General features: G+C 42.9%; 1 protein-coding gene across 1 annotated transcript in view; it reads right to left on the bottom strand.

Moving 5' to 3' along the window:
- Positions 1-17880, bottom strand: part of FAR2 (fatty acyl-CoA reductase 2) — a 499288-nt gene that overhangs the window by 68318 nt on the left and 413090 nt on the right. Inside the window, exon 8 of the mRNA XM_078673760.1 lies at positions 17753-17820. Within this exon, the coding sequence (XP_078529886.1) occupies positions 17753-17820 (68 nt within the window). The remainder of the gene's footprint in view (positions 1-17752; positions 17821-17880) is intronic.

Here is a 17880-nt window from a genome sequence, read left to right as displayed (position 1 = left end):
CAAATCGTGCTTATCGCCTTTTTCATTATCGCCCTCTATTGCTGAATTACATTGCCATGTTAGCGGCCTATTAGCAACACTTTGCTAACAGGCGATGTACAATAAAGCGATAGACTGCGATAATCATCATTCGCGTGTGAAATCCAGCAATGATTTCACAGCTCTAATGAAAAGCTTGTTAATAGGGGATTGTGGAATTAACCAGAAAATTCACCTCCTATACAAAACATGCTTAAGTCAAGTTTTTACCAGGGTTAAGAATCCGACGATTACCGCAGCTTTTTTTTTTTTTTTGTGTTTTTTTTTTTAAATCGCTCAATGGTTTCGGGGCCGAATTGTAAATACGGTCATGTCGTGTTTACGACTTTTTTCATGTTGTTTTTCGTACGAATGCCTATTTTGCATCTCATTAGGGATGTATATTGCTAAAATGAGAAGCGTTACAAAAACGTCAGCTAACATGCGCTAATGCATGTTGGCGATAACTTGATTGTGCGATAGGAAAATCACTGATTTTCCGACGATAAGTGCCAGAAATGTGGCGATACAACTGTTGATAATATGACCCTAAATTGTTAATTTTTGCCACACCAGGGCATATAAAACATAGGTTATAATGTTCCTGCATATAGTTACGAAGTGCCCTCGCCCTGTAGCTTCTAGCGGAGACCTTAGGGGTGACGTATATGTAAAAATTAGGTTATTTAAGACTTTGGAAATACCTTTAATTCCAAAGTCGAATTTGATTATAATTTACTTTTAAAAGCAGCCTGCAAAGCAGGAATGACTTTAAAATGACAGCAGGCAACACAGCAGAGCACACTTAAGTACATTAAGTCTACCGGGCCTCTAAACCTATATGCCCTACCAGATACTAGGGGCTAACACAGATTGCCATACCAATTAATTAATACACCTAATTGCCATATACCTTTTACACAGAGCACTGGCCTGGGTGATCAGGACACAAATGATAACTTTCTCACAGTGCTCTTCCAATAGTTCAGAATTATGTTAAATGTACTCACATATCAGGGGTGATTACTAGGTTAGGGAATATCTCACTGTGCCAAGTGGCTATTGTACACATTGCTCCAGTACACAAGGCTCCATCACCATGCCAGTTTGCACACTGCACTAACGTGTACAGCGGCCCCCTATCCAAATCAGTGTCTACACTGCCCCTGCAGCCCCCGCAGTACTGGTGGGCTCCAGAGGACAACCTCAGTACAGTACAATGACAAGGACTGGAACCAGATATTGTATTGTACTGTATATTGGATTTGTAGAGCGCCTTATCACCCAGGGGTCTCCAAGCGCTTAGCGGAGAGTGGACACAATGTTGTTAGGGGAGCAAGCTAGATGGTACCCCATGCCTCCTGAAACAGCACGGTTTTTAGCTTTTTCCTGAAGGGCAGCAGACTTGTTTCTTTGCACAAGCTCTCTGGCAGTTTATTCCATGCACTGGGAATTGTGTAGGAGAAAGTGCGCCCTCCTAGAGAGTACAGTTTGAACCGTGGACAGACCAACAGTGCAGCATCTACTGATCGTAAATTCCTGCTAGGGGCGTACGGAACAAGACGTTCCTTAATGTATTTAGGGGCTTGCCCGTACAAGGCTTTGTGCGTAATGCATAGGCCCTTGAACTTGGCCCGCTGTTTCACTGGCAGCCAATGGAGTTTGCGAAGAATGGGGGTTGCATGAGTCCTTCTTGGTTTATTGAAGATGAGTCTGGCAGCGTCGTTCATGACTATCTGGAGTCTGTTCATCAGTTTTTGTGGAGTACCGACATACAGAACATTGCCGTAGTCCAGACGTGCCAGGATTAATGCGGATACTGCTCTCCTGAGTGTGTCCGCCGTCAAAATGGGGGACAATTTACGCAGTTGTCTCATTAGGCCCACACAAGTGCCCACTACAGCTGAGACCTGGGCTGACATAGTGAGATTGGCATCTAAAACTATGCCTAGGCTTTTAACTGTTTCTGCAGGTGCAGGGGAGTTTCCTAATTCAGCGGGCCATAAGAGGTCACTCCAAGGGCTAGATTTTGTCGTGATTGCAAGCACCTCAGTCTTGTCAGGGTTAATCTTTAATGAGTTTGCCGTCATCCAATTGACGGTAAATTTTAGGATGTTTTGCAATTTCTGATAAGCTGTTGGAGAGTTGCCGATTTGAATGATGATCTGTGTGTCATCAGCGTAGTTGTATATACAGCAGTCCATCTGATTTAGTGATGAGATAAGGGGTTGCAGATATGCATTAAACATGAAGGGTGACAGGGCCGAGCCCTGTGGGACTCCACATGTGATCCTTGCTGCCTCTGATACCAGGTCATCCAGCTGTACTCTCTGAACCCGTTCACCAAGGAACGAGGTCAGCCAGGCATGGGCCGTGCCCTGGATACCGAAGTCCCACATCCGCGACAGTAGTAGGTCGTGTTTGACCGTATTAAATGCCGCGGAGAGGTCAAGCAGCACCAGGGCACAAGGATCTTTTTTATCTGCTTTAAGTCGCAGGTCGTCCAGCACGGAAAGCATGACCAATTCCGTGCTATTATGGGCCCTGAATCCGGCCTGGTTAGGTTCCAACAAGGAATGGTTCTCAAGATGTGAGAGGCTGGGCAGCACATGCTGCTCCATTATTTTGGCTAAGAAAGGAAGTTGTGAAATGGGCCTGTAGTTTTTCAAGATCTTGGTATCTGCCCCTGCCTTTTTTAAGAGAGGAATCAACCGGGCTTCCTTGAGGTTGGAAGGGACCTGTCCGGATGTGAGTGAACTGTTTAGGAGCGATAGTGTTAGTTTGATATGCTAAATTTTTGATGGTGGGGTAAAGTGGTACGGGTGGGCCGTGGGGGGGGGGGGGCTCAGGTTTCGTTACCACACTTCCCCTGTATATTAAGTAACACTATATTTGGGCCAATTGTTCCAATGCCCCAGTATGCAAAGTGTTTTTTTGCACTTTCTGAGTACGGAAAGTTCTATAGACAATTCAGTTCCTTTGTGCTGTGGAATGCAAGGCATTATATTCAGATTTCCCCAGTTTATAAAGCACTATTGGAAGGCCAGTTTCCCATTGCTCTACCATGGTAAGCGCTACAGTTAGACCATACTTTGCATTGACTCTGTAATGTAAAGTTCCCTGGCCAGACTAGAACCCCATTTTCCCAGAGTGTAAAGCATCAGTAAGGTGAGGCTCAATACAGTGGCATAGCAAGTGATGGTGGGGGTGGCACGAGTTTTTGGGGGCACCCCCCACCCCCTGCTCTTCCATGCGGGAAAGGCAGAGACCGCCATGGGTGGCAAAGTGGCTAGCTACGCCACTGGCTTTATAAAACTCCAGGAAGAATAGTTCCATAGCCAGGACAGCTCCACATGGATACCGCATGTAAAGCACTATAACTTTGTTCATGTTCACCATGTTGCTGGTTTGAGAGAAGTGCTATACATTCTAGTGACTTATGGAAAGGGCCTCCCTGCTGCAGATTACACAGCCATGCATTGTGACATCTGAAGTTAGTGTAGTGCTTTCCAGCTAGTTTATTTATTTTTATTTATTTAATGCAATTTTATATAGCGCGTACTTTATCCAAAGGTGTCATAGCGCCTCACAATAGAACGAAGTACGTTACATGAGGAAATGAACATAATTACAAGTTACAGATACAGACGAGAAAGATGAAAAAGTAAAATAAAATAATAGGTGACAGTCACACAAAACTCAAAAACACATTAGGATTAGGATCTTAAAGGCATTGATTACATATTTACAACTTTGTAAGATTAGTTAGTTGAAGGGACCGTCGTTGCATTTCAAGATACTGGAGGAGGTGTTAGGAATGGGTTAATTTACTAAAAGACCACCGCTGGCATTGGAAATGTTCCTTCATGGTGTCTTGGAGAGGTTTTGAGCTGAGTCTGCCCTTAATCCTTTGTTTATATTTCGAGTTGGTGCCTTTCATTTGTCTTTGAACCCTATGGAGCATGCATTCCTTCCAGGCAAGCTGCTCTACAAATTCCTCAGTGCTGTCGCTCTCCTGCCTAAACGTAGAAAAATGTTCTTTCTTTGTTTCGTACTGATTTTTTTTGTTTTTGTTGATTATATGTGTTGCTGCAATTACATAGTTCAAAATACAAAAACTGATCGCAATGTTTGCATGACGTCATTTATGTATTCGTGGAACAGCTTGTGTGGAAGTCAGGTTTGCTCTATAGGTTTCAACATAAAGGGCAAACAATATAAATGCAAACAATCAAACGGGCAAAAAGCACTCAAAAGGTTTTCAAACACCAGTAAGGAGTGGACTAATTTGTTTCACGGACTACCAGATGTAAAACATGTTGAGATCCTTTTCCATAAAAACACACAAGCTCGCAGTGGCGGCTGGTGGAGGTTGAATGTGGTGAAGCTTGGGGCCAATTAAACAACTTTGTTGTGTGAGTGAGCATAGTGAGCGAGCTGGACTTTTCCTAGGGGGCTTCAGGGGATTCTCGTCATGAGAATCTTTATTTCTAAAAAAAAGCTAACATACATTCCCCGGCCCTGCTCCATTTCTGTAATCGATATATCAGCCATCCCTTCCACCCAAGGTGTCTGGTCTTAGAGGAGTGGATCGAATCAGGCGTACATGTTTTAGCTGTTCCAAAAATGTTTGTCTGAAGAGGAGCGGGTTGATGGTAACTGTGCTCTTCGGAGGACAAATGGAGTGCTGGCCGAGTTGGTGAAAACAGGAACAACAGCACTAGTAACTTTTGTTGTTGGGGTTTCAGGAACCCAAGGTCACACATGAAATGCATGATGCGCCCCATGAATTCACAGGTGGGGGTAAGAAGCAGGCTGGACAACTTGATAGCTCCACCAGAACTGCATTTGCCCAATTATTATTAACTGCCCCCCTTCAGACAAAGTAGGAGCAACCAAGACGGCTAAGCCTTATCCAATCAAAGTTAGCCTTTAGATTTGGTCACTAATCAACTGCACACACTTGCATTTCTGTGACGTAGCAGGCACCCTAGAGAGCAGGCTTGCTTCTTCTTTACTTGCATCTCCCTTGAAAGTACAAGGGACCCTCCCTTTGTACCATGGGCAACCAAATTTTGATGTAATGACTTGCATTTTCATGGTGCTTCCAGTCTCAAGCTGGGACTTCGCATAAATACACAAGTCACTCACTATTCCCCAGTGTGTCAATCAAGATCCAATTCTGTGACTGCAATTAGGGGAGGGTTATGCCAAATTTCTAGTAAAAATCAGTAAGTAGTGAGGGCTTTATCTGAGACTGTTATGCTGGACACGGTACGGATGCGCTTTGCGCTGCAGGTAGTTTGGAGTTGACCATGATAGAGAATCATGTTTTATTAGCCTGCTGAGAAGGTCCTTCGCACATGGACGGTAGTTATTCACTGCCAGCAGTCCATTTAGGAATCTGTAGTTCGCCCATTGACAGACACCTTTACTTGGCTGTCTGCTTACAGGCGTTTTACTTTATGAAGTATGTGGGAATAAGCCAGTCAAAAAAATTAACAGGCAGAGCAGGACAAGGGTCTGGTTTGACAGTAAAGCTGAGCCATGAAATTATTTGCATGTAAATTATGCAACAAACATGGAAATATCATAAAGTCTCTTGAAAATTCAAACGTATAGTTGGGAAGCATTTCACTTTAGTATGTCAGATTATATCACTTCCTTGAGAGGAATCTATTAAACGTGTTTTTAAACACAAACTTAAAAACCTTCCTGCCCACCCCACCCGGACGACAAGGACATTAGAGAACCTCAAGGCAAATCAGATGCCATGTGTAGTCTATTTATGGCCTAGCATTTTATTACAGATTGAGCAACATTGAAGTTTATTAAATCAAACACAAAAGATTTTTTACAGAGCACACATCCTGAATTAATATAGTTGAAGGTGCTCTCATATGTGATAATAAAGAAAAAGAAGCAGTGAAATATAAACATTTGCCTAGGGTGACACAATTTGGCCAAGGGGGGAAGCTGGGATTGGTTCCAGGTTTTCTGGCTTTATGTTGTACAATTCAACCACTTTATGTGCATCTTTTTCTCTTTTTAGGTCGAGCCTAGCGATAGCGCACATGCGCTGTTCGCTCTGCGAGGCAGCTGTATTGGAGTATGCACTGGAATCCCTGCCCATATTTGTCCTTGGCTTGTGTCATTGTCCTTCCTAAATGCTGGCGTGTGATTCGTAAATCGGCTTGTTAGTTCCTCCTTGGTACCGCCTTGTCTGCATTTGTTACCTCCCATGAGGACTGGACCTTTTACTTGTGTTGATACTTGGCAGCTTTTATTACTAGTTGGTGAGGACTATTTACTTAATTTTTCTTGTTCGTTTTTGAAAGCAGCCTGCCTCAATTTAGTTACGTTGAATGTTTCGGCGTGGTCTGCTCTACCAGCATTTGATGTATTTTTAAGCGCATTAGAGGAGGTTAAGCACAGGTAAGCCTACTTGTTTGCCTTTTCCACAAACTTTTCCGTTTGAAACTTTATGCATGGGCTTTTCCTTTTTACCCCTCAGTTTCAGCAACCTGCTGCCTCGACCTGGTTACATAATTACATTGAGTGTTTCAGCATGGTCTGCTCCACCCACCCAACCCGTCCTCCAGCCCCCCCTTCATCCCCATGTCACTGTTTTTCAGTCGCACACACTGAAGGCGGAAGCAGGAATCCTGGTAACTCGCCTGCTTACCCGCCTCTGTCCAAAGCCCTTCTTGAGCACACAAACGGAGAGGGAAATCCTGAGGCCATTAGTTTCAGCCGCAGTGTTCACTCAGCAGCTGGGGAGTCTGCTTCCAACTGGTGGGGTGCATCATGGCATGTTTAGCAAGTTAGGAAGAGATTCCATCGAAGGCAGAGGGGAGAGTTCTTCTGCCCAGTCTCTTCATTGGTACTTTATTCATTTCCATTGTGATGAAAGACCTGCAAAAACTGCACTTTAGGGAGGATGGGGGAGTCAGAGGGCAGACTGAAGGCGAGGTGAAACGGTGACCCGTGGGGAGGGGAATGGCGGCACACAGGATGAAGCACACAGCTCCCTGGATAGCTGGAATGTAAACTCTCTTGTTGGACAGATGCGTGGTGTGTATCCGGCTCCCATAGTCCATGCAATGCCATGTCAGCCCTGACCAAAAGTGGCAGATGAGGTTCTCTACAATCCTCACCATGTACACATGAGTAATGACACAGCAGGGCTCTCTATGCTTTCTAGTGGACAGAGGCAGTCGCAATCCTTGTGCAAGCGAGTGAGGTCAGAGAGGACCATTGCATTTCTCACACAACCCACCAACACAGGCAGACATGACACGGGCTATTGTACAATGAGTTATTATTTGCTCAGTAGCTGACGAAGCCTGGGCAACTGGGATTAGAGCTCGCAACCACAAACAGGGGAAAAATCAAGTAAAGTCACAAAAGTCCCTAGGACAAGCCATAATTTTGCTGAGCCTTCTTTATTGTTCACTGTCACAGAAGGGAGCACCTCTAAATATATGACCATGATATTAGCTGTACAAATACAAAGTTTGAGTTTGACCTAATAGCATACAATTTAAGCAGGACTTTTGGTGCCACTGACGCGGTCCCAGCCCTTCCACTATAACCAACGAAGTAACAGAATTTTTTTACTTTTACTAAACACCATAGCTTTCACCTTTTACAATGGCAGTGAGTTGTACATCAAGCGGGGTTAGCTCATCCACTAAGACTGACCCCAGCCCTTCCAGTCTTTCCAAAACGCAATCCCACACCACATAATTACAATACACTCAAAACAACACAATTACTATCCACATAATTCCACTGCACACTATGCCACATAATTCCACTCCACACCACACATTTCCACAACTAACAATTCTAATCCACTAATTCAACTCCACACGACATACATCCACTTCACTCTATAACACATGGATAAATTACACTGTCATCTACAATACCAATAGCTCTAACTCTCCCAAAATGCAAAACCTATTAGCATTGCACAAAATGAATTAAACTTCGCAACATGCCACATAATTCCACACCATATAATACTACTCCACACCATACCACTCCAAACCATTCCACATAATTTTACACACCACACAATTGAATGCCACTCAATTCTGCACCACACAATGTAATTAAACTCAAAATATTACCACTCAGCGCCACAAATACACTCCTCATAATTACATACTATTCCACACAACCTAAATACACCCCACATAAATGCACTCTATTCCACATACCAGCTACCCACATAAATGCACTCCACACCATGACACATAATTCAAATAAGCATAATTACACAATGCCACAGAGGTCCAGGCCACACATTTCAACTCCACACATTTCCAATACACACCACATAATTCCACACCAAACACCATATTTCAACTACACAACACAATTCCACAACACACAACATAATTCCACATCATGCCACAACATTTAACCACACACCACATAATTCAACTCCACAACATGCCACTAGACATAGTTCCGTAACACAGAATCTCATTCTACATAATTCCAGTGCACTTAATACCATTTAATTACTATCCACAAAATTCAACAGCACACCGTACCACATTTCCACTACACAACTCCACACCAAGTAATTCCAATACAACCCATCTCTCCCTCACACTTTCAGCCGTATCATCTCTACCCCACACACCCATTGCTCCTCTCATCTCTACCTAACACTGCACTGCCCCCTCTCAACCTACAATCCCACTGCCCCCTCTCATTCCTGCCTCACACTCCCTGTCCACTCTCCTAATATTGCCAGCTCACACATGCTACCTTCCTTTACTTTCTCACGCTGTGCAGTGATCCACCTCTGGTGGCCTCACCCACTCATCTCTCTCGTACCCTCTCACCCATTCTTCTTGCCTCTCTCATGTGGTTCACTTCAGGTCTTCGAACATACTTCTTTCCCATGCCTTTTCAAGGTTTCCGTCCCACAGAACCACGCTCTCCTCCTCTTCTTAGGGTGTCTCCCACGCACCCCATCGCTCACTCTTCATGTGTCTGTGGCCTGCTCTTCTCCTCTTTCTCTTTCTCATACAATCTTTCTGCTTCTATGTATGGAGTTCATTCAACACTTTGTGCACAAACTACTATTTTTATCTATCTTCCTTTCTATCCTGTGCAGCTCTGACCCCTTTCTATTCACCATACCACATAATTCCACTACACACCACAATTCCACAACTAACAATCCCAATCCAACCCACATAATTCTGCACTACACTACATACATACACTCCAACCCAAAACACATGGGTAGAAGACATTGTCATTTGCTAAGCCAATATCTCTGACTCTCACAAATGCAAGACCTATTGCATTGCAAATGCTTGCTCTTTTTACATCAAAGGTTACATGCTTTGTACTTCATTCTTGGTGCATGAGGTTTGAGCGTGGATTGCAGGTCGAAACCACATGAACTATCAACTAGTTTTGGGCTGAAGGAGCCAAGAAGACCTCGAGCCGAGCCAGAGCTTTCAGCTATTTACCGACCCAGAGAAGGATCACTACATAAACAACAGGTAAGAACTGTGTCCATGGCAAACAGTCTTTAAATTTGCCAGGTACAGAGATCCATGTAATCACAGTTGGTCTGAGGGTGAAATGTGATGGTGGGAGGGGAAGCAGTAGGGCAGACTGAGCACAAAATTGTAGCTAGAGCAGGCCACACAGATGGGTAAACAAACACACTGAACGGAGAGGAAGACACTTCGGAAATGCAGCCCTCATGTCCCAGTATTAGCTACACAGCCCTCCCAACTCTCTTCTTTCTTCAAAGCTCCTTGATGCTGGCCGGCCCGCTCTTATCGCCGAAAACTCTGACCGGCCACATCTCTAACTTTGAAAACACAGCACATCTGTGGAAAGCCTACTGGAACATACAACTCGGCATCTGCATGCAAAACGGTGCTTAATTTGTAAACTAAATTGTACTGGTGCACAAAGCTCTGCTCTGAAACAGCAGCGGGTGCAATTACATGGGAGTTCATGGAATTCCGAGGCTGTGTATCCTAAATCCACCTCATTCATCTCTAACACACTCCCCATTCGCCTTGATCACACTTCTGCAGGTTCCTGCTTTCTCTCTTTGTGATGTTTAGGTATTTCTCTTCCTCCGTCTTTCTGCTTTTTGCATTTTTTCGTCTCTTGCTCTCGATAAATGTCTAATGCAGATAAATAAGTGTGGGCCCCTACTGGAAACAACTAGCCCAAATTAAGCACTACAAGACTACAGTCACACTGTCATCCATCCCTTTCTCAAGTCGTCAGGAGGCTTGGATGGGGTCAGTGATATTTGCGGCAGCCTGGGAAGTACAGGGCTGATGCCTTATGCGCCTTGGACTGCCTTAGAAGTTAACACTGCTATTCGTCACATGGGGGTGGTTCCTCAACACCCCCAACAATAGATGGCCAGGGCTGCTGTAAAATAAGCCCTTAGGCCTAAATCAAATTATAGGCAATGATAGGTATATTACACACTGGCGCATGTCTGAAAAATGTGCCCGGCTGCTTCTCACGGACTGACCGTAGCGGGCACTGGGCAATCCCCCGGTGCGTTGCATGGGTGGGGGGCCGGTTTGGGGCATGTGGGGGCCGTTTTTGTTACAGGACCGTTTTTGCAGCATAGCTGCAAAATCGGCCCTGTATCAACATCGGACGAAAACCTGCCCTGGCAAAGAGCTCGGTGGCACCCACAACCCCCTAGGGGGAGGGGGGCCGGCCGAGCACTTTACCAGGGATGGTTTTGGTTCCCAGTCCGGCCCTGCGCATAAGCGCAGGTCAGAAAGTGTGCCGTGACATCAGGCCATAAAAGTACAAAGTGATGCCAATGTCTGACTGCGACAGCCCGGCACTAAGACTGCTTTCTCAATCAATCAATCAATCAGGGGCTCGTAAAGCGTGACTACTCACCTGTAAGGGTCTCAAGGCGCTGGGGGATGGGAACTGCTAGACGAACTCGTGGAGGATCATTCGAAGATTCTGCTTGTCTTGCTGTTATTGTAATAACATTGCGGATAGTAATTACTATTAACAATTGCCATCCACATAATGCTCAGATTTGGAGGGGGTGGGCCCACTGCCCAGATGAAGCAGTCGCCCCCGCAAACTAGTACTGCAACGATGAATGAACCCCGCACGAGAGCCAAAATGGGACACCACCATCTCAATGATCAGTCAAGCAGCATGATTCAGTCCAGGGCCACCCCAGGAAATAGTCACAGCTGTAAGCCCGCAGAGAAGGTGCAGGCAACGGAGCAGCTGTGCGGGTATCTGGACGGGGTGACCGGACCTTGAATCTCAGATAAGGTCAAGAATTATACAAAGTAATAAACCAATCACATCAAGGCCACATCACTTTGTATACAACTGGAGCAAAGAGGAATAGTTAGATCAATAAGCACTGCAAATGAAAATACACCATTATGAAAGAAGATAAAGTGCTGTTTTTTTTACAATTTTGTGCCCAACGCCCGAATCTGTAATCCCACTTCAAAAGTGGACACCTACCTGTGCTGAAACAGTAAAATACCCACAACTAAAAAGATATGGCACAGAAGTCTAAAAGTTGTGTGAAAATTAAGGTAGAAATAGACATTAAATGGAGCACCCAGTGTTAAAGCAGGCAGAAAATGGGTTAATCGAATACCTGTTTTTTTTTGTAAATGACTGCCTCATTGATAGAAAATGGTCCACACCCCTTCATATTGACCACTGTTACTGCTTACTGCTGCTCTACTTTTAGCAAACCTTTGAAATTAGAATCAGGTAGAGAGGGAATGACCTTCAATTTGTTTAGGAGTCATTGGGTGGTCTCTGGTGATGAGCACTGCCTTCAAGCCATGCACATGTTTCTAAATGATGCTGTCAAACCTTAGCAGACAAGGGAGTCTCTGTGGAATGTCTGTTTATTATATTTAATCTAATCGAAGCGCGCAATCCTGGAAATGTCACAGTGGCTTCTGTTTCTGCAACTGATCTATGTCATTGCCCCAGGTGTCATCTGCACAGGATGAGATCATGGAGTGAAGAGCAGGCAGAGCTCATGGGAGCTTGGATCAGCACAATTACCCCCTCTTTTGGAGAGTGGAATGTAAATAGCATTGACTGAATTGTGCAGGATACTGAGCAGTATTGCCAATGCAGATGTACGATTGCCAGAGGCAACCATTAAAGATTCTTAAATAAAGTGAAGATTGGTGCCAATTATTTACTGTACACATTCATTAGTAGACAATTTATGAAATGACAATATATACAAACATGACATGCTAGGTTTTTTAGGCCTTGTCAGAAACCTATTAGTCCCTCAACTTAATGCCAAAGGCTTTTCGTGGAAGTATACCTTAATTACTAGCAGATAATCACATTGTTATGTAATTAGAAAGTCTCTGCAGCTCTCAAAACATACATAGATAACATTTTACTGCCTCAAGCGGTAGCCCCTCCTCCATCCCAGGAGGCACCTTTTAGTTTCTTTGAATACTTTTTCAAACCAATTTAAAAAGGCAGGTTTAGAATGCTTCAAGTGGCAGAATTATTCAGCCAAAGAATATTTTGAGAGCAAGCCCTCCTGCAAAAATATTTTACTTGTGAATTGAGTTGTTAAATGAAAGATGGATAAATGTGTAGGTTTTGTAACTTCATGAAGTGCAAACGCTATGTACTTCACCCAACATCTCCAGTGAAATTATAATTTACACACCCTTAATAAATGCCACCTTCCCCCACAATCTATTCCCTATAACTACCAAAGCCCATATATATTTTGTAAGTCATAGAAGACCTGAGACAAGGAAGAGGGGATCGGAGTAATGGGTTTATAGTAAGTATTCAAGACATTACGGGGCAGACTTACCATTTATTCAAACAGGGCAGCAGTCACAAATGCTGCACTGCCCTGCGTGAGAAGCAGAGAGCAGGAGAGCGCCAAATTAACTAAAATATGGCACTCTCCTCTCCTTTCCCTAGTGCTGGCACTGAAATCAGTCGCGTGAAACACAGAGACACCTTTGTGCCATGGTGCAAGGGTGTCTCCGTGAGTCTAGAATAGGTTTTGTACTGGAAGTGGACCCTTCCAATTTAAAATACCATGATTATATTAACTTTAGCCCTTTTCCATATTTGCATGTGTGCTGTAAAGTGCAGCACACGTACAAAGCCAGAAAGCGATTGAGAAATAAAAGCATTTCTAATTCCTTGCACCAACTTCAAAACAGCACAGTTTATGGACGCTAAATCCTGTCTACTTTATTTAGTTAATTGGGTTTAGCGTGAGAAACCTTGGCTAGCTACATGGGAATACTGCTTTGTGTTACTTTCATGTTATTTCCAGTACTAAACTAGTTTAGCGCTGGAAAGTAAATCGAAAAAAAAAAAAGATTTTGTGCCAATTTGCATCAATTTTGTGATGCAAACACAGCGTAAAATGTTAGTAATGCTCTACGTGTTATACTATTTCCTCATCCTAGATTTTTTACTTTTTCCCACGTTTAACAAACGATCTGATGGCGCTGACTACTGAAAAGCCTCTCCGCATTGCCGAGACTTTTGAATACAGGTTCTTCACTTTACAGAGGGAAACAGCTCGTCATGTCCTGAAGCAGGAATTCTTCAGCTTGGCTCTACTGGACTTTGCTTCGCTTACTATCCAGCACAAACGGTGTTTTGCACAGGACAGGTGGACATTTCACAGCGCACAATCTGCTTCGCCTTGCTTTGTGTCAAGGGGGAGTTACTGGGATGGATCAGCGCAAACACTCATGGACTTAAATGCCAAGCCTGATCTACTAAGATAGCTAGATTTGACCTTGCATCAAAAACAACAATTTAAAGCAGGGACCAGCCAGTGTAAATGTGTTAATTTCTCAAATAACACATTGCATGAGTGCTGATTTGCAAAGCACACATCCAATACTTTGTTTATATATTGAAATTTGTACTGGAAGGATATGCCTCCAGTACAAATGCTATGCTAGACAGGACATGTTCACCATTGCGCCATGGTGCAAGAATGTGTGTTGAGCAAGGCAGCCTTGTTTGGGCGGCAGCACAGGGATGGCACCAAAAGCAGGCCAAGTTTTGTTAAGATCACCCTCTGTCGTTTTTCATCCTTGGACATTGCAGCACAGCAAATGTGGATGTGGTGCATGAAAACAAGTGAATCTGAGCTCTCATATGGAGGCAGGCTCTTTCAATTACCCTAACGCCTGGCTCTCTTAGCCCGTGACTCATGATGGCGCGGAACCGTCATAAGTACAGGAGTGCCAAGCCCACCCCCTAGCCCACCCGCGCCGCGGTGGATTTCGCGGCACAGGGAAGGGGCTAATAAAATAGCCAAACTCTTAACATGAAAGTGCAAGAAAATAGGACAATGGAAATTGTTGATGAGAAGATTTAAGAAAAAAAGGTTAAGAGCCCACATGAGAACCAATGGAAATAATTGTTGCAGTAAAAGTCACAGAATGAGTGAGGTTGACTCATGATTGCACACCATCTAAGAGAGCCAGGCGTTAGGGTAATTGAAAGAGCCTGCCTCCATACGAGAGCTCAGATTCACTTGTTTTCATGCCCCACATCCACATGTGCTGTGCTGTACTTGTTGGTGGCTATGAGTGATTTTCCGAACATTGAATCATAGACTTTTCATTAAATCTATTGCAACCTTGAGGAAGCCATGGTCCAGATGACCATGTAAGGGCGAAACATGTATAGCTATTGAAAGTTTCCAACTGAATATTGTAACATCTTAAATAATGAACAAGGAGGAGGAGGCCCTCACATACTCAAAACTAGTTACAAATTGAGGCAAATAAGGTCTAATACCTCGAGAGAGCATCCTTCCAACAAAAGAGAAAAGGTAATAACACTCAGGAGGAGAACCCTTGGACCGGTCTTCCGATACAAGATTCTGGGCACAGACTGGAAGGCAAGTTTGATTTAGAAATAAAAATTCCAACTGTCTAAAAGTGGCATTTTCAGAATAGTAACTTAAAATCCAGCTTTACCACTAAAGAGGGATTTTATTTAAAAGTCAATGGAGTGGAAGAAGCATCTCTCTATCAGTTTTGAAAACGAATTTATCACTTATTTGATGTAATAAGGTAACCTAGAGCTAGTCAATGGGAGAGATTGAGTTGCTACAGTGAAAAAAGCGTAAGGAGGTTTTCACTGTCAGGATACAGATAGGCCTTGCAATAGTAAAAAACGATGTTAGGAGTTTTTCACTACCAGGACATGAAAACTTAAGTACACATGTCCTACTTTTTAAATACCATGCACCCTGCCCTATGAGATTTTAAGGCATATCTTCGGGTGAAGTATTAAAATGAAGGTTTAGACCTAGCAAAAGGTTTGTTTTGCCAGAGTGAAATGACAGTTTAAAGCTCTGCCACAGTCTGTTGTGGCAGACTTGAGGCATGTTATGCAGTGGTACTTTAGTGGGTGGCACAATGAGTGCTGCAGCCCACTAGTAGCATTTAGTTTACAGGCCCTGGGTACATGTAGTTCCATATACTAGGACGTACAGGTAAAAAAACCTATACCAATCAAGTTTAGGCCAATTTTACGATTCAAGGGAGAGCACAGGTTATTTATCACTAATTAGCTTAAAGTGCATAGGGTTCTAAATGCCAACAAAAAAGGGTTCAGCAAGGGCAGCCAAAAATCTGGGGTGACCCTGCAGAGAGGGCCCGGCACAACACCACTTAAAGCAGTCTTTGAGGAGGGAACCAGGAAGTAAGATATGTTTTTAGGCAATTCACATTTGATTAGAATTTGATGAAAGTCCATATAATAATCAGAACTAGCTAGAAAATGCAGCCTAAAGACATAAGAAAGACAACAAGCATTTGCAATGCTATCGGTCTCGCCTTTGGGACCTAATACCTATTTACCTATGCAGTACATTAGCGTGGGTGCTGAAACATTTACTGTTCTTTAACATGGAGGAAAAGTAAGCACCAAACTACATGACACGCCAGGTGTGGGAACACATGGAGAGAAATATTGCCTTTCAGCAGGAAATGGTATAGTCCAAAGCTCTGTTTTAATATAAAATCAGGGCCTTCAGTGGTCATATCACTGAAAATACAAGGTTTGAAAAAAATATTATTGTCTACATTTGCTTGTGAAAGACAATTTCTATGGACTGGAATCTAGAGAATGCTAAAGTGATTCTGGTATTTTACTGACCTCTGCTGGCTGTTTTCTATCAAGAATGTTAAATAGAAGCAGTTGCCAGAAAAATTTAAAAAAGAAAGTCCCTCAGCAGGTAGCAATTCTGGTATTTTGCTGACCTCTACTGGTCGTTTTCTATCAAGACAGTTAAATAGAGGCAGTTGAACAGAAACAAAAATGTCCCTAAGTGGAAGCAGACAAGACCTAGGGCTGATCTACAGAGCCCACAAACTACATACACATATAAATATATACTAAAGTATATACAAGAGGTCTCGAATGCTCGACCTAAAAAGGTGAAGTTGGGAAAACAGTTTTGGTGAGACCTGTGATGTGTGCAACATCAGCCAATCAGGAAGCACTTTGATTAACACTTGGTTATAAAAGAAATGCATTACACATGAACATCAATGCAAACATCCATAACACATGTATATGTAGTGGAATGATGGTTTGGTTTAATAGTGAGGCCAATTCAAGTGAGTGCAAAGATTTTGCACGCAATCTGATTTCTGGTGTATAAATAGTTTTGAGAGTTTCTTGCTTTTCACACGCATGTCTTTTTCCTTTAAAATTGGTGATATTTTCATACCAGTGCTAGCTGATGCTAAAAATGCTATTTTCTTATGAGCTACATTTTTTAAAACATCTTTATTTCGACTTTGAAATTGGATGGATGTGGTAATCTTCTGTATTTTCAATAGGTCCTGATATTAACATGAAAACATACTTGAAGAACACTATGCAATCTCTGGATAGTATTTGCAGTCTTCACAAGAATTACAGGATGGTCACAAAAAAACTTCACACAATATGTAAGTAATCCATCCAGGAGATACAGGAGAAGACATCTAAATAACTCTGGAAATTGTTTCTAGTAGCAGCTTTGTACGGTAGTCTGAACTTCTCCATCGGGCCTTGAGGAGAAGTGGACTTATCTTTCATCTTCTCAAGAAGTACATAAGCATTTTAAACAAGCTTTTGGAAAGCCAATAGATCTGGCATTGGCTACCAGCCCTTTGACTTTGTCCATTCTTGCACTATTTTGCCATAACTTCTGTAAAATTTAATAATTAGAAGACCTGCTTAGCCCTTGTCAATATAAAAAAAAAACATTGTCTAAAAATCTAAAAATGATTTTCGGTCTACAAAAGCACAAGTTGATATAGTAGTTCCTGGTTCTGTATGTAACTGCTTTATGTGCAGATGTGTTTCTTGTGAAAGATCAGAATGCCATCACTCAAGGGGACGTTAGATACTGAAGTAGGCTGACCCACTGCCCCATGCTTTGTCCTGCAGTGTGCAGTAGAAATGCGAATGACAGAGCAATAGACGAATGGATGAAGAAAGCTCGCTGAAAGCTCATGTAAGTAAGTATATTATATATAATTGTAGTGAAGCCAAAAGTCTTGGCTACTACCGGACCTTAAGTAGCAGATACATTATTAATTTCTCAGCACAATTTTCCAACCATTGTATGAAAATGTTGATCAGTCAGTGGAAACTAAACAATAACATGAAACTGCTTGCACCTGAAACTTACCTATTTCCCCCCAGTAGAAAGGATTAACGCCACCAGTTGTACAATTGTACACTAATGCCGTTTTTGGTCTGTAGAAAAAGAGAGATAAAATGTATTAGGTAGTTCAGAAGATAGATATATATTGAGAT

Source organism: Lissotriton helveticus, chromosome 1_1, assembly GCF_964261635.1.
Source record: "Lissotriton helveticus chromosome 1_1, aLisHel1.1, whole genome shotgun sequence".
Lineage (NCBI taxonomy): Eukaryota > Metazoa > Chordata > Amphibia > Caudata > Salamandridae > Lissotriton > Lissotriton helveticus.
This window is presented reverse-complemented; position numbering and strand designations above follow the sequence as displayed.